Source organism: Jaculus jaculus, chromosome 2, assembly GCF_020740685.1.
Source record: "Jaculus jaculus isolate mJacJac1 chromosome 2, mJacJac1.mat.Y.cur, whole genome shotgun sequence".
Classification (NCBI taxonomy): domain Eukaryota; kingdom Metazoa; phylum Chordata; class Mammalia; order Rodentia; family Dipodidae; genus Jaculus; species Jaculus jaculus.
Genome location: NC_059103.1, coordinates 32,949,642 through 32,966,828, shown reverse-complemented (window position 1 = coordinate 32,966,828; position 17,187 = coordinate 32,949,642). Strand labels below are relative to the sequence as shown.

Below are 17,187 nucleotides of genomic sequence, written 5' to 3'. Positions count from 1 at the left end.
CTGAGTCATCCCAAGGTCACTGCCATTTGAAAAGAGAAAGTTCTCTAACAAAAAATTGAGAGTAGCATTAAAATATGGGTATGAACATTAATAGAAGTGCTTACTGGGCAGTTTGATGAGCATAGTATATACTTTTTTTTTTTTTTTTTTTTTTTGAGGTAAGTTCTCACTCTGGCCCAGGCTGACCTGGAATTCACTATGCAGTCTCAGGGTGTCCTCGAACACACAGTGATCCTCCTACCTCTGCCTCCCAAGTGTGCACCACCACGCCCGGATAGTATATACATTTTGCCAGATAGCAGCAGACATTATACTCCTAGGGCTCATGACTACCCCTGTTTTAGGTTTTCAGTATCAGGGATGTATTCCCTCCCTTCAGTCAAATTAGAGGGCAGCTGGTTTCCCCCATAACAGACGTGCCACTATTACACCCATTGGCTCATTTGGCCTGACTGGCCAAATATAAGGCTTGCAGTGTCCACTGTGGAGTATCTTCACTGGTGATTTCTCTGTCCCATTGAACTGCATGCAGCATGGCTTTTTCCAGCTTTCTGTCAGCTGGCCTACATAGAAGAAGTTTTAATATTTTTATTTGAGACAGAGAGAGATTATGGGCACACCAGGGTTAGCAACTACAACAAACAAATTCCAAATGCATGTACTACCATGTGTATCTGGCTTACACGGGTACTGAGGAATTGAACTTGGGTCCTTAGGCTTTACAGGCAAGTGTCTTAACCACCAAGCCATCTCCCCAGGCCCAATTTTGTTTTTTTTTTCCCGCGGCAGGGTCTCCCTCTAGCCCAGGCTGACCTGGAATTCACTGTGTGGTCTCAGGGTGAACTTGGACTCACAGCAATCCTCCTACCTCTGCCTCCCGAGTGCTGGGATTAAAGGAGTGTGCCACCACACCTGGCCACCAGGCCCATGTTTTGTTTGGAGGCAGGGTCTCACTCTAGCCCAGGCTGACCTGAAATTTTACTATGTAGTTCCAGGCTGGCTTTGAACACACAACAATCCTCTTACTCTTGCCTCCTGAGTACTGGGATTAAAGGCGTGTGTCACCATGCAAGGCCTCACCGGCCTTCTTAAGTGCTTACCTGGGACTGCAGCACTTGGGAAGTAGAGGCAGGAGGAGCTAGAGTTTGAGGCCAGCATAGGCTACATAGTGGGTTCCAGCCCAACTTGGGCTGTAAAATAAATAAAGAACGGAAGGAAGGAAAGAAGGAAGAGAGGAGGGAGAAAGCTAAGTATGGTAGCTCATCACTGTAATCCCAATGTTTGGGAGTCTGAGGCAGGAAGATTAAAAGATTGAGGCCAGGGCCGGGGAGATGTCTCAGCAGGTAAAAGCACATGTTTGCAAAGCCTGCCTCCCTAGGTTTGATTCCTCAGTACCTAAGTAAAGGCAGACACAGAAAGTGGCACAAGCCTCTGGAGTTCATTTTGCAGTAGTAAGAGGCCCTGGTGTGCCCATACTCTCAATAAATAACAAAAAACAAAAAGAAAAATGAGGCCAGCCACACAGCAACTTATGCCTTTAGTACCAGCATTTGGGAGGCTGTAGTAGGTTTGCCATGAGTTCCAGATCAGCCCAGGCTAGAGTGAGATCTTGCCCCACCCCTGCAATAAATAAATAAATAAAAAGAAAAATAAAAAGATTGAAGCCACCCCGGGCTAGAGTGAGACACTGCCTCATTCCCTCCCAATTAGTGGTGGATGACAATAATAAAATGACTGAAGTAGTAAAATGAGTGAATGAAGAAACGATAAATACTAATGAATATCCAGCTAGGACAAGAGGCATAAACAAAGTTCTGTTGGGGATGGTATATGTGGCTGAGACAGGATGAAGAGTATGAATGAATGAGTGGACAGGCTGTGGGTGCCCAGGAGAGGGGGAGGGTGGAGGGGAGGCGGGTGCCCGGGAGAGGGGGAGAGTGGACGGGAGGCGGGTGCCCGGGAGAGGGGGAGAGTGGACGGGAGGCGGGTGCCCAGGAGAGGGGGAGAGTGGACGGGAGGCGGGTGCCCGGGAGAGGGGAGAGTGGACGGGAGGCGAGTGCACGGGAGAGGGGAGAAGGTGTAGGGGAGGCGGGTGCCCGGGCGAGGGGAGGGGGGATGGGAGGCGGGTGCCCGGGAGAGGGGGAGGGTGGATAGCTGGTTCGGTGAGTAGGTGGGTGGGAGGGTGGGTGCACAGTGCATACCATATGGGTTTGATGGGTGCGTAAAACGTGTTGCATGGATGAACAGATGGGTGCGTGGGGGAAGGGTGATGGTGGGGGCGTTGGGTTCGTGAGCGCGTGGATAAGTGCATGGATGGATCAATAGATTCACTCATCCACCCAGTCACTCCTGGTCACTGAGAGATACAGTAGGGGCTGCGCTCTCCAGTCCCCACAAGCAATATCTGTTGGTCAACCGCTCCCTTCACCTGGTGGCCTCCCCTTTAAGACGCGCTCACCTGGCGGCCTTCCCTTTAAGAAGTGTTCACCTGGAGGCTCACCTGGGTGCCGACGCTTCCGCAGGAAGAAGGAAGCTGCGCCGCCACCGTCGCTCGGGTTCCCTGGCCGCCACCATGTCCGCCTCGGCCATCTTCATTCTGGACGTCAAGGGCAAGGTGAGGCTTGGGTGCCAGGTGAGGCCGCGTCCGCCGGGATCCAGGGCGACCTCACTGCGCAGCCCCGGAGCAGGGGGCGATTCCCAGTACCCACTACTATCCCGGAGCCCCGTCGGATCCAGCCTCCCGTCGGGGTGCAGGGGCTTCGCCGCTCTGAGACTCACTTTCCCTGTCTGTAAAATGGTCATGGACTCCTCACCCAGTGAGGACCGTGAAGAACTTAGCACAGCACCGCTGCAAACTCTTTGCCCCGTCAGTGCAGACTCTCCACCGTGTAAATGTGGGCATGGGGCTAACACGGCCCAGAGGCCTTCCTGCCCCTCCCATTTCAAGATACCCTGGTCCTCCGGAAGCCACTTTATTTAAAGGCAGAAATATCCATGGTGGTGGCGACAGTCGTCCTTCAGTACTAGTGACAGGGCCGGGATGCGGCTCCGGGGTAGAGTGCTTGCTTAGCATGCACGCAGCCGTGAGGCCCATCCCCAGCACATCAACTAGGCGTGGTGGTGCACACCTGTCAAGAAAAAAAAAAAATTTTTTTTTTGTTTTGTTTTTCAAGGTAGGGTCTCATTCTAGCCCAGGCTGACCTGAAAGGGTGGCTTTCAATGCTTGGTGATCCTCCTACCTCTGCTTCCTGAGTGCTGTGATTAAAGGCGTGCAGCACCACGCCTGGCTACCCCTCCTTAAAAATTTTTTTGTTTATTTTTATTTATTTATTTGAGAGTGACAGAGAAAGAGGCAGAGAGTGAGAAAGAGAGAGAGAGACAGAGAATGGGTGTGCCGGGGCTTCCAGCCACTGCAAACGAACTCCAGACGCGTGCGCCCCCTTGTGCATCTGGCTAACGTGGGTCCTGGGGAATCGGAGCCTTGAAATGGGGTCCTTAGGTTTCACAGGCAAGCGCTTAACTAAGCGCTAAGCCATCACTCCAGCCCTAAAAATAATTTTTTAAAAACTTTTTTCGGCCGGGCGTGGTGATGCACGCCTTTAATCCCCACACTCGGGAGGCAGACTTACTTAGGAGGATCGCTGTGAGTTTGAGGCCACCCTGAGACTACATAGTGAATTCCACGTCAGCCTGAGCCAGAGTGAGACCCTACCTCGAAAAACCAAAAAACAAACAAACAAACAAACAAACTTTTTTCGTTTGTTTTTGTTTAGAGAGAGAGAGAGAATTGGTGTGTCAGGGCCTCAGTCATTTTAATAGAACTCCAGTGCCACCTAGTGCACATGTGTGACCTTTGTGTGTCTAGCTTACTTGGGATCTAGAGAGGGATTGAACATGGGTCCTTAGGCTTTGCAGGCAAGCGCCTTAACCACTAAGCCATCTCTCCAACCCTTGTACTGTTTTTTTTTTTTTTTTTTCTCTTTAAGGTAGGGTCTCACTTTAGGTCAGGATGACCAGAAACTCTGTAGTCCCAGGCTGGCCTGCTTTTAAAGCCTGCCTGCCTGCCCACGCTTAATTCCCCAGCACCCACGTAAAGCCAGATGCACAAAGTAGTGCATGCGTCTGGAGTTTGTACCAGCAGTAGGCCCTGACATGCCGTTCTCTCTCTCTCTCTACTTACAAATTAATATAAATATTTGAAACAATAATAATGAGAGAGAAAGAGAGGCACAGAGAGGGAAATGAAGGCCTCATTGCAGTGGGTCAAGAAACTGATAGTGAGCTGGGCGTGGTGACACACACCTTTAATCCCAGCACTCAGGAGGTAGAGGTAGGAGGATCGCCATGAATTTGAGGCCACCCTGAGACTAATAGTGAATTCCAGGTCAGCCTGAGCTAGAGTGAAACCCTACCTCGAAAAACCAAAGGAAAAAAAAAAGAAACCAATAGTGACTGAGTTTTCTCTACCTCCCTTCAGCCCCTGATCAGCCGCAACTATAAAGGTGATGTGCCCATGACGGAGATAGACCACTTCATGCCCCTCCTCATGCAGCGGGAGGAGGAGGGTGTGCTGGCACCCCTGCTGAGCCACGGTCGGGTTCACTTCCTGTGGATCAAACACAGCAACCTCTACTGTATCCCACCCAGCCGGGTCCCTAGAGCCCCAGGGTGAAGTCAACTCAGGCCCGGAGAGGGCCCCTGAGGACTGATATTCATAGCACACATGCAGTAATTCAGGTTGTATGTGGGCAAAGGGCGGGTGGCAGGGAGCAGTGAAGGTTCTGAGGCCGAATCCTACGCGACCACCCCTCCGCCCCGACATGGTATCTTTTCCTTAACCTGGCTTTTCTCAGTGGTGGCTACCACGTTGAAGAACGCGAATGCCTCCCTGGTGTATTCTTTCCTCTACAAAGCTGTGGAGGTGGGTACTGGCCCCTCCTCAGCCCGCTGGACTCTATTTCTCATGTCCCATCTGTCTGTCCATCCACCAGTTGTGGTTTCCTTCAGGAAACTCGTGACTTCCACATCTAAGCCCTCATCATTCCTCTGTCATTAGGAGAGGGTCCCCAAGAGAAAGTAGGGCCCAGACCCAATCTGCTGTGACTTCCAGGAAAGTATTACTCTCTCGACCTGGGATTCCTGCAGTCCTCAAATGAGAACCCATGCCAGGTGCACATTCATGTGTTTCTACGTGGGCATGTAGGTGTTTGTAGGGCAGAGGTTGCCATTGTATATATTCCTCAATTGCATTCCACCTTATTATTATCATTTTTTTTCTGAGGTAGGGTCTTGCTGTAGGTCTGGATGGTCTGGAATTCATTATGTAGTCTGGGGATGTCCTTAAACTCACAGTGGTACTCCTATCACTGCCTCTTGAGTGCTGGGATTAAAGGCTTGTTCCCCCATGACCAGCTATTTTATTTTATTATTTTATTTTTCCAGGTAGGGTCTCTCTGTAGCCCAGGCTGACCTAGAATCCACAGTGAGGCTGGGGGCGTGGCTCAGGGGTAGAGCTCCTGTCTAGAATCCACAGTGAGGGCTGGGGGCGTGGCTCAGGGGTAGAGCTCCTGTCTAGAATCCACAGTGAGGGCTGGGGGCGTGGCTCAGGGGTAGAGCTCCTGTCTAGAATCCACAGTGAGGGCTGGGGGCGTGGCTCAGGAGTAGAGCTCCTGTCTAGAATCCACAGTGAGGGCTGGGGGTGTGGCTCAGGGGTAGAGCTCCTGTCTAGAATCCACAGTGAGGCTGGGGGCGTGGCTCAGGGGTAGAGCTCCTGCCTAGAATCCACAGTGAGGCTGGGGGCGTGGCTCAGGGGTAGAGCTCCTGTCTAGAATCCACAGTGAGGGCTGGGGAGGTGGCTCAGGGGTAGAGCTCCTGTCTAGAATCCACAGTGAGGGCCGGGGGCGTGGCTCAGGGGTAGAACTCCTGTCTAGAATCCACAGTGAGGGCTGGGGGCGTGGCTCAGGGGTAGAGCTCCTGTCTAGAATCCACAGTGAGGGCTGGGGGCGTGGCTCAGGGGTAGAGCTCCTGTCTAGAATCCACAGTGAGGCTGGGGAGGTGGCTCAGGGGTAGAGCAGTAGGTCAAAGTGCTTCGAAGCCCTGGGTTGCATTCCTTATACCACACTCCCACCCTCAAAAACTTTTACCCACTTAGACCCTTTCAGACTTAGTATTTCCTGCCTTTCTAATTCTGCCTGTGTAAAGACATTGGTCTTGTGACCTGTCCATTTTCTTCAGGAAGTTTCCCCTCCAGGTTGAGAGCCTGTGCCCTCAGTTCTCTGCTTATGTGCCGCCGGCCAGGCAGTGGGCTGGTAGCATTTGCTGGGTGGCTGAGCAGGTGTGTGTGCCGACGCAGGTGTTGTGCGAGTACTTCAAGGAGCTGGAAGAGGAAAGCGTCCGGGACAACTTCGTCATCGTGTACGAGCTGCTGGACGAGCTCATGGACTTCGGCTTCCCCCAGACCACCGACAGCAAGATCCTGCAGGAGTGAGTGCGCCCTTGTGTGGGGGGACCCGGCGCCCCCTGAGGTGTGCCTGCGGCTAGCTGCTGGTCCACATCGTCCTCCTGTCAGGTACATCACACAGCAAGGCAACAAGCTGGAGACGGGCAAGTCGCGAGTGCCACCCACTGTCACCAATGCTGTGTCCTGGCGCTCTGAGGGAATTAAGTACAAGAAGAATGAGGTCTTTATAGATGTCATAGAGTCAGTCAACCTGCTGGTGAGTCTCCACACGTCCACCCTATTCCTGCCATGTCGGGGCCAGCGGGGCGCCCTCCACCTCTTGACCCTTGGGTGGTGTCCTATTTGTAGGTTAATGCCAATGGCAGTGTCTTACTGAGCGAGATCGTGGGTACCATCAAGCTCAAAGTGTTCCTGTCCGGAATGCCTGAACTGAGGCTAGGCCTTAATGACCGCGTGCTCTTCGAGCTCACTGGCCGTAAGGTTTGGGGGAACCCCGCCCCAGAGGTGGGCAAGGGAGCTGGAAACCCTGTTCTATGTGGACACCAGGAGCAGCCCAATTTTGAAAGAAGTGCTTGCTTGCCCTCTCCCGGTGAGGGCTGGTATTGCAGCATCCAAATTCAAGCAGCAAATACTCCTTATTTGAGAGACGGGCTACTTCACAGTTGCAAGCCTTGACATTCTAGTTGGAGGAGAAATATTAGCAACGTATCTAAAAAGTCCTGCTGGGTGTGGTGGCGCACGCCTCTAATCCCAGCACTTGGGAGGCAGAGGTAGGAGGATCTTTGTGAGTTCAAGGCCACCCTGAGACTACTTAGTGAATTCCAGGTCATCCTGGGCAAGCGTGAAACCCTACCTCTCCAAAAGAAAAAAAAAAAGGAAGGGGCTGGGGAAATTGTTTAGTGGCTAAGACGTTTGCTTGCAAAGCCAAAGGACCCTGGTTCAATTCCCCAGGCCCCACATAAGCCAGGTGCACAAGGTGACACATGCGTCTAGGGTTCATTTGGAGTGGCTGGAGGCCCTGGCGTGCCTATTCTGTCTCTCTGTCTGCCTCTTCCTCTCTCTCTCAAATAAGTAAATAAATAAAATATTGAAAAAACAAAAACATAGTGAAACCCTGTATCCAGGAAATGGAAGGAGAGGACAAATACCCTGAGGTTGTCTTTAGACATCCACATGTGCACTGTGGCACACATGTGTGCCCATGTTCACACACACAATGAAAAGATAAAATAAATACAGAAAATACAAGACTAAATTGGGAGGCCACCTCTAGGTTTCTATCTCCACTCTCCCAGTTGCTCTCTGTGCCTCCATTTCCCCTCCCCCTGATAGTTATGAGTGAGGCAGGGACAGAGCCCCAGGGTCATTCTGTTGGCTCGGCTCCCGAGTTTCAGGCAGCAAGAACAAGTCTGTGGAGCTGGAAGACGTCAAATTCCACCAGTGTGTGAGATTGTCACGCTTTGACAATGACAGGACCATCTCCTTCATCCCACCGGATGGTGACTTTGAGCTCATGTCCTATCGCCTCAGCACCCAGGTGATTCAGGGTGCAGCTCTAGGTGAGTGGGCTGGTGTGCACTGGGTGGAGGGTTGGCCTCACAGTCTTAACAATCCCCCTTCCTCCGGTCAGGTCAAGCCACTGATCTGGATTGAGTCAGTCATTGAGAAATTCTCCCATAGTCGAGTGGAGATCATGGTCAAGGTGAGCCTAGGATAAAAGTTCCTGCAAAGCATGATCTGCTCCCCATGCATTCCCCCCCTTCTTCTTCTTTTCCAAGGTAGTGTCTCATTCTAGTCCAGGCTGACCTGGAATTCACTATATAGTCTCAGGGTGGCCTCGAACTCATGGAGATCCTCCTCCCTCTGCCTCCTGAGTGCTGGGATTAAAGGTGTGTGCCACTATGCCTTCACTGTGGAGTCTCAGGCTGGTCTCAAACTCACAGCAATCCTCCTACCTCAGCCTCCTGGGTGCTGGGATTAAAGGTGTGTGCCACCCTACCTGGCTCTGCTTTATATGTTGAGACAGGGTCTCACTGAGATGCCCAGGCTGGCCTTTGAGATCCTTTTGCCTCAGCATACAAAGTAGCTGAGATTACAAGCATACACCCCCAAGTCCTACTCCAGTGAATTCTTTTTGCTCTATGCTCTCTCCTGGCAGGCCAAGGGACAGTTTAAGAAGCAGTCAGTGGCCAATGGTGTGGAGATAGCTGTGCCTGTACCCAGTGATGCAGACTCCCCACGCTTCAAGACTAGTGTGGGCAGCGCCAAGTATGTGCCTGAGAAGAATGTTGTTATTTGGAGTATTAAGTCCTTTCCTGTGAGTACTGGGGACAGGTGGGGCCCACTGTGGGAGGGTCTGGAAAGGCAGATGGGGGCTACTTGGGCTGTATGGGGATAGGGTGGAAACTACTAACTCAGAGTCCATTTGTGGCATATGGCTGTCCTTAAGGTGTGATAATAGGAGCACTCAGGCTAGCCAAGGGGTACACTGGGCATGGTGGCGCCCATTTGTAATTCCAGCCCTCTAGAGGCAGAGGCAAAAGAATCAGTAGGGCTGGAGAGATGGCTTAGTCGTTAAGGCACTTGCCTGCGAAGCCTAAAATCCAGGTTCGATTCTCCAGGTCCCATGGAAGCCAGATGCACAAGATGGCACATACATCTGGAGTTTGTTTGCAGTGGCTAGAGATACTGTGTGCCCACTCTTTCTCTCTCTCTCTGTCTTTGTCTCTGAAAAAGAAATAAATCTTTAAAAAAAAAAAAAAAAAGGATCAGGAGTAAAATGTTAACCTCAGCTATCCAACAGGTTCGAGGCCAGCTTGGACTAAATGAGACCTTGTCTTAAAAAACTAAGTTAGAGCCAGGCATGGTGACATACACCTTTAATGCCAGTACTGAGGAGGCAGAGGTAGGAGGATCGCCATGAGTTTGAGGCTACCCTGAGACTACAAAGTTAATTCCAGGTTAGCCTGGGCCAGAGTGAGACTCGACCTAGAAATAAAAAAACAAAAAAACCCTAAATCAGGGCTGGCAAGATGGTTTAGTGGTTAAGGCACTTGCCTGTGAAGCCTAAGGACCCAGGTTCAATTCTACAGGTTCCACAAAAGCCAGATGCACAGGGTGGTGCATGCATCTGGAGTTCGTGTGCAGTGCCTGGAGGCCCTGGAGCACCCATTCTCTCTCCCTTCCTCTCCCTCTAATAAAATAAAATTAAAACAATCAAATCAAAACCAGGATCAGTGGATGTAGTTAAGTTAGGTGAGTGCTTGCCAAGCATGCTTGAAGCCCTGTGTTTGATCCCCAGCATCTCATGAACTGCGTGTGACACATGCCTGTCATCTCAGCACTGGAGAGGTCAGGTCACCCTCTCTGGCTGTGTATCCAGTTGGAAGCCAGCCTTGGCTAAGTGAGAGTGACTCTAAAACAAAGACAAGCTTGGAGTTGTGGTGCACGCCTTTAATCCCAGGACTCTGGAGGCTGAAAGGAGGCAGTTAGGAGAATCACTGTGAATTAGAACCCAGCATGGGCTAGAGTGAGACCCCATCTTGAAAAGCCAAAGAAAAAAACAAAGACAAACAAACAAAAAAAATAAAGACAAAAACTAAGTCCAGGGTTAGAGACATGGTTTCAGTGGTTAAGGCACTTGCCTACAAGGTCATAGAACCCAGGTTCAATTCCCCAATACCCACATAAGCACACAAGGTGGCACATGCGTCTGTAGTTCATTTGCAGTGCCCACAGGCCCTGGTGCACCCATTCTTATATCTGCCTTTTTCTTTCTATTTCTCTCTCTCTCTCTCTCAAATAAATAAATAAATAAAATATTTTTAGAATATTAAAAAAATACAAATGTCCGGGCAGAATTTGCCCTCAATATTCAAGACCTCGCAGTGCCTAGCAATACCTACACACAAGACCCTCATAATAGGAAAAAAAGATGATGACATCAAATTAAAAGAGAGACAATGGAGAGAGAGAGGAGATATGACAGAGAGCAGAGTTATGAAGAAGAAAGTGGGGGAGGGGAGAGAAATACCATGGTTTGTTGTCTCTAAGTATAGAACTTGTCAATTAAAAGATATATATTATAAAAATATTTAAAAAGACAAACTAAGCCAGGTGTGGTGGCTCACGCCTTTAATCCCAGCACTCAGGAGGCAGAGGTGGAAGAATCACCGTGAGTTTGAGGCCGCCCTGAGATTACATAGTGAGTTCTAGCTCAGCCTGGGCTAGAGTGAGACCCTACCTTGAAAAAAAGAAAAAGAAAGACAAACCAATTCTAAGGCTGGAGATATGGTTCAGTGGTTAAGGTGCTTGTCTGGAAAGCCTAACAACCCTAACTTGGAAAACCAAAATAAACAAATAAAAACTAATTCCAGATGAGTAAACAGGCTCCTTAGATCTGAAATGAGTTGAAATGTCAATTGATGCCCCTGGGTGGTTTTTTTTTTGTTTGTTTGTTTTTTGTTTTTTGAGGTATGGTCTCACTATAGCCCAGGCTGACCTGGAATTCACTACATAGTTTTAAGGTAGCCTTGAACTCACTGCAGTCCTCCTATCTCTGCCTCCTGAATGCTGGGATTAAAGTGTGTGCCACCACACCTGGCTAGGTTTTTTTTTTTTAAATTTATTTTATTTATGTTTATTTATTTGAGAGATACAGAAGTAGGTAGAGGCAGAGAGAGAGAAAAAGAATGGGCATGCCAGGGCCTCCAGCCACTGCAAATGAATGCCAGATGCGTGTGGCCCCTTGTGCATCTGGCTTACGTGGGCCCTAGGGAGTGGAACTGGGATCCTTTGGCTTTGTAGGTAAGCGCCTTAACTGCTAAGCCATCTCTCCAGAGTCCCCCTTTTTTCTTAGAGGGAGAATTGCCATGCCAGGACCTCAGCCAATGAATTCACATTCCAGATGCTTGTGCCCCCTAGTGGGCATGTGCAACCTTGTGCTTGCCTCAGCTTAGTGCGTCTGGCTAACTGGGGACATGGGTCCTTAGGCTTTCTCTCCACCCTTCCCCTAGGATATTTTTCTTTTCTTTTCGTTTCTTTTAAATTTTATTTATTTGAGAGAGTGAGAGAGGCAGACAGAGAGAAAGAGAGAGAGAATAGGCATGCCAGGGCCTCCAGTCCCTGTAAACAAACTCCAGATGCATGTGCCACCTTGTGCATCTGGCTTACTTGGGTTCTGGGGAATTCAACTGAGGTTCTTTGGATTTGCAGGTAAATGCCTTATTCGCTAAGCCATCTCTCCAGCCCTCTCCCTTAGGTTTTATTTATTTGAAAGAAAGAAATAAGAAGCAGATAAAGAAAGAGAATGGGCACACCAGGGCCTCTCCCCATTGCAAAAAAACTCCACATGCATGTCCCAATGTGCCACCTTCCACCTTGTGCATCTGGCTTATATGGGTCCTTTGACTTTGCAGACAAGTGTCTTAACCCCTAAGCCATCTCTCCAGCCCCTAGTCTCTCTCTCTCTCTCTCTCTCTCTCTCTCTCTCTCTTTTTTTTTGGTTTTTCAACGTAAGGTCTCATTCTAGCCCAGGCTGACCTGAAATTTACACTGTATTCTCAGGGTGGCCTTGAACTCACAGCAATCCTCCTGACTCCCAAGTGCTGGAATTAAAGGCTTGCAACACCATGCCTGGCTTCTCTTCTATTTTTAATATTTATTTATTTGTTTGAGAGTGACAGACAGACAGAGAAAGAGGCAGAGCAAGAGAGAGAGATAGAATGGGCGCACCAGGGCCTCCAGCCACTGCAAACCAACTTCAGATGCATGCACCACCTTGTGCATCTGGCTTACTTGGGTACTAGGGAATTGAGCCTTGAACCAGGGTCCTTAGGCTTTACAGGCAAGAGCTTAACTGCTAGGCTATCTCTCCAGCTCCTCCCTTCTACTTGATGCCACTTTTTCCCTCCTGTTATGAAGGTCTTGTGTAAATAGTGTCAGGCACTGCAAAATCATGGAGATCATGGTCATTTTGACAGCACATTGACTTCACGTGTATCTACTAGGCATGTGGCTCATGCCTTTAATCCAACTTTTGATATGCAGGGGTAAAAGGGTCCTTGCTTGTTCAAGGCCAGCCTGGAGCTACAGAATGAGTTCCAACTCACCTTGGGTTAGAGTGAGACTTTGCCTCTAACCCTCCCCACCCAAAACAAAGACTTTCACATGTATGAAATGGGCCAAGGTCTGAGCCTACTTTGGGTGTTGTTGTGCGTATGGTTTGGGGGTAAGTACGGCGACCCCTGAGAGTTTACTGTGCGTATGTGCCTGCAGGGAGGCAAGGAGTACCTGATGCGTGCCCACTTCGGCCTCCCCAGCGTGGAGACAGAGGAGGCGGAGGGCCGGCCACCCATTGGGGTCAAGTTTGAAATCCCATACTTCACTGTCTCTGGAATCCAGGTGAGAGATGTAGGTGGGAAAATGCTTCTCCTTGATTTCTATATGCTCCTTCTTTTTAGTCCCTAACCTGAAGTTACCTCATTTCCCTGGCCTGTATACTCATTCCTCCCATATCTTTTTTTTTTTTTTTGGGGGGGTAGGGTCTCACTCTAGCCCAGGCTGACCTGGAATTCACTACGGAGTCTCAGGGTGGTCTCAAACTCACAGCAGTCCTCCTACCTCTGCCTCCTGAGTGCTGGGATTAAAGGTGTGCACCATCATGCCCGGCTTCCTCCCGTATCTTCTAAAAAATGTTTTATTTATTATCTATTTGCAATCATACAGAGAGAGATGAATGAGTGTGCCAGGGCCTCTCATCACAATCAAATTCCAGATGCATGCACCACTTTGTGCATCCAGCTTTTTGTAGGTACTGGGGAATGGAACCCAGGCAGGCAAGCTTTGCAAACAAACACCTCCAACTGCTGAGCCATCTCCCCAGTCCCTTCTTTATTTTTATTTATTTATTTATTTTCGTCTTTTGAGGTAGGGTCTCACTCTAGCCCAGACTGACTTGGAATTCACTATGTAATCTCAAGGTGCCCTCAAACTCACTGCAATACACCTACCTCTGCCTCCTGAGTGCTGGGATGAAAGGTGTGTGCCACCATGCCTGGCAATTTTTATTTTTTATTTATATTGTTTTATTTGTGGGAGAGAAAATGGGCCTTGAACCACTGCATACAAACTCCAGATGAATGCACCACCTTGTGCATGTGGCTTAAGTAGGTACTGAAGAGCTGAACCTGAGTCCTTTGGCTTTGCAGGCAAACACCTTAACCACTAAACCATCTCTCCAGCCCAACCCCCTTTTGCAATAGCTGTTGGACTCCTCCCCCTCCCTCATCTTCAGATTAGTGTCTGTTCTCTCAGTTATGTCATTGTGTTTCCCATATAATGAATTGCTCCCTTCTGTGCTCCACTCGTCTCCCTGAGCCTGCGTCACCTCACCTGGACCATGCCCTTTGGCATTCCTAGTCACAAGCTGCACACCATCTTTTCCTTAAGCTGTGCCATTTGTATGCTCTACTGGACCCTGTCACCTCCTTTCCCAGTGCTGACTTACAGCACTGTGGGCTTTATCTTCCTTCCTTCCTTCCCTCCTTCCCTCCTTCCCTCCTTCCCTCCTTCCCTCCCTCCCTCCCTCCTTCCCTCCCTCCCTCCCTCCCTTCTTTCTTTCTTTCGGTAGGGTCTCAGCCCAGACTGACATGGAATTCACTATGTAGTCTCAGGCTGGCCTCAAATTTACAATGATCCACCTACCTCTGCCTTCTGAGTGCTAGGATTAAAAGCATGTGCCATCACCCCCAGATAGTTGTTTTTTATTTATTTATTTATTTTTGGCTTTTCAGGGTAGGGGTGGTATTGTTATTTTATTCTGTTTGCCAGAGAATGGACGTGTTAGACTAGTACTGTACCACTGTGGATTCTAGACAAAAGCTCTACCCCTGAGACACACCCACAGCCCTCACTGTGGATTCTAGACAGGAGCTCTACCTCTGAGCCACGCCCCCAGGCTCACTGTGGATTCTAGGCAGGAGCTCTACCCCTGAGCCACGCCTCCAGCCCTCACTGTGGATTCTAGACAGGTGCTCTACCTCTGAGCCACGCCCCCAGCCCTCACTGTGGATTCTAGACAGGAGCTCTACCCCTGAGCCACGCCCCCAGCCCTCACTGTGGACTCTAGACAGGAGCTCTACCCCTGAGCCACGCCCCCAGCCCTCACTGGATTCTAGGCAGGAGCTCTACCCCTGAGTCACGCCCCCAGTCGTCACTGTGGATTCTAGACAGGAGCTCTACCCCTGAGCCACGCCCCCAGCCCTCACTGTGGATTCTAGGCAGGAGCTCTACCTCTGAGCCACGCCCCCAGCCCTCACTGTGGATTCTAGGCAGGAGCTCTACCCCTGAGACACACCCCCAGCCCTCACTGTGGATTCTAGACAGGAGCTCTACCCCTGAGCCACGCCCCCAGCCCTCACTGTGGATTCTAGACAGGAGCTCTACCCCTGAGCCACGCCCCCAGCCCTCACTGTGGATTCTAGGCAGGAGCTCTACCCCTGAGCCACGCCCCCAGTCGTCACTGTGGATTCTAGACAGGAGCTCTACCTCTGAGCCACGCCCCCAGCCCTCACTGTGGATTCTAGGCAGGAGCTCTACCCCTGATCCACGCCCCCAGCCCTCACTGTGGATTCTAGGCAGGAGTTCTACCCCTGAGACACACCCACAGCCCTCACTGTGGATTCTAGACAGGTGCTCTACCTCTGAGCCACGCCCCCAGCCCTCACTGTGGACTCTAGACAGGAGCTCTACCCCTGAGCCACGCCCCCAGCCCTCACTGTGGATTCTAGACAGGAGCTCTACCCCTGAGCCACGCCCCCAGCCCTCACTGTGGATTCTAGACAGGAGCTCTACCTCTGAGCCACGCCCCCAGCCCTCACTGTGGACTCTAGACAGGAGCTCTACCCCTGAGCCACGCCCCCAGCCCTCACTGGATTCTAGACAGGAGCTCTACCCCTGAGCCACGCCCCCAGCCCTCACTGTAGACTCTAGACAGGAGCTCTACCCCTGAGCCACGCCTCCAGCCGTCACTGTGGACTCTAGACAGGAGCTCTACCCCTGAGCCACGCCCCCAGCCCTCACTGTGGACTCTAGACAGGAGCTCTACCCCTGAGCCACGCCCCCAGCCCTCACTGTAGACTCTAGACAGGAGCTCTACCCCTGAGCCACGCCTCCAGCCCTCACTGTGGATTCTAGACAGGTGCTCTACCTCTGAGCCACGCCCCCAGCCCTCACTGTGGACTCTAGACAGGAGCTCTACCCCTGAGCCACGCCCCAGCCCTCACTGGATTCTAGACAGGAGCTCTACCCCTGATCCACGCCCCCAGCCCTCACTGTAGACTCTAGACAGGAGCTCTACCCCTGAGCCACGCCCCCAGTCCTCACTGTGGATTCTAGACAGGAGCTCTACCCCTGATCCACGCACCCAGCCCTCACTGTGGATTCTAGGCAGGAGCTCTACCCCTGAGCCACGCCCCCAGCCCTCTTCCACTTCTTCATTTCCTTTCAGGTTCGTTACATGAAGATCATTGAGAAAAGTGGATACCAGGCACTACCTTGGGTGCGCTACATTACCCAGAGTGGTGGTAAGCTGGCCAGGCTCTCAGACAAGGTCCTAGAGACCGAGGGTGTGGGGACTGAAGGCTTTGATCATATTCTTGATTGGACAGGTCTAAAATTCAACATATCTAGCCCCACATCTGTCCTTTTTCATGCTATCTTATAACTCATTTTGCACATCTTTAACTTTTAGTTTTGGTTTTTCAAGGTCTCACTGTAGCCCAGGTTGACCTGGAATTTGATTCCATGCTTTCCTTCTATGTCTGCCTCCCTAAGTGCTAGGATTAAAAGTATGCACCACTACACCTGACTAGGCAGAAAAATTTTCTTTTTGTGTTGCTGGGAATGGAACCCTTGGCCTCTTAAATGTTAGGCAGTGTTTCTTCTGCTGAGCTATACACACTACCTTCCACACATCACAAGTAATTAGGTAATAAGGCCCAGACTGGACTTGGGGAAGGGACTCTACCTCTTTTTCCTTTCCTAATTCTCGGATGGTCCTGTTCTTTGTTCTTTTTTTTTTTTTTGTTGCAGATTATCAACTTCGTACCAGCTAGAAGGGAGAAGAAGTTGGGGAGTGAACGTGGCTCCTCCCTCCTCCTAGCCCCCTGCTTCAGACTGTAGAGCCTGGAAGGGAATGTGGTGGTGGTGGTGGTGTGTGTGTGTGGAAGACACTGTATGTTGTGCCCCCAGCTCACAACCCCTTTCCTGTACCCCTGAGCTGTCAGGGATGGTTTTCTATGTCCCTCACTCTTGAGGCTCTTGCACCTATTTTATATGAAGAAATATCAGAGGGGCTTTCAGGACCTCCCCCTATGAGTGCCTTCTTGTGGTGACATGCCTTAGGGGATCCGGGGGGCCCCTCTTTAATAGCTGCTAAGCCCAGAGGTCATGCTAACTTACCCCTCTGAGTTTGAGGTTGTCATTAAAATGAATCTTACTGTTGTGAATGTAATTCTTGGCTGGGGATTGTATATGACAGGGGCATCCCTGAAATGCTGCGGGTGCGAGTGTCCATTTAGCAAGTGCCCACGGCTCAGCCCCATCATCCAGTCATTTTTGCACTGGTCCCTCTTTTCTTTGGCTTTTCCTCTTTTCCTCTGTTCCTCCTATAGCCACCAGGAGGTGCTGCAACTTCTAGGTCTGATCCAGGTTTCTCCACTCAGAAC

At 50.5% G+C, this 17,187-nt stretch overlaps 1 protein-coding gene across 2 annotated transcripts; it reads left to right on the top strand.

Moving 5' to 3' along the window:
• The first annotated feature begins 2,331 nt into the window (after window positions 1–2,331).
• Ap1m2 (adaptor related protein complex 1 subunit mu 2) lies at window positions 2,332–16,973 on the top strand. Of its 2 annotated transcripts, none has more exons than XM_045143852.1 (12): window positions 2,332–2,614; window positions 4,478–4,634; window positions 4,854–4,921; window positions 6,353–6,483; window positions 6,569–6,716; window positions 6,809–6,935; window positions 7,849–7,997; window positions 8,091–8,162; window positions 8,619–8,777; window positions 12,737–12,862; window positions 15,969–16,044; window positions 16,553–16,973. In XM_045143852.1, exons 1-12 carry the CDS (start codon window positions 2,573–2,575, stop codon window positions 16,573–16,575), a joined length of 1,278 nt encoding a protein of 425 aa, XP_044999787.1. In that variant the 5' UTR covers window positions 2,332–2,572; the 3' UTR covers window positions 16,576–16,973. The 2 variants fall into 2 exon arrangements, with proteins under 2 accessions (XP_044999787.1, XP_044999788.1); XM_045143853.1 differs by having other exon boundaries at window positions 2,334–2,614; window positions 7,855–7,997.
• Window positions 16,974–17,187: the final 214 nt, after the last annotated feature.

Excerpts from the sequence above, each read along its gene's own strand:
- Ap1m2 (XM_045143852.1), top strand. The coding sequence starts at position 2,573 with ATGTCCGCCTCGGCCATCTTCATTCTGGACGTCAAGGGCAAG. Across the intron at positions 2,615-4,477 it reads TTCTGGACGTCAAGGGCAAG|CCCCTGATCAGCCGCAACTA; the intron begins GTGAGGCTTGGG and ends ACCTCCCTTCAG. Across the intron at positions 4,922-6,352 it reads TCCTCTACAAAGCTGTGGAG|GTGTTGTGCGAGTACTTCAA; the intron begins GTGGGTACTGGC and ends GTGCCGACGCAG.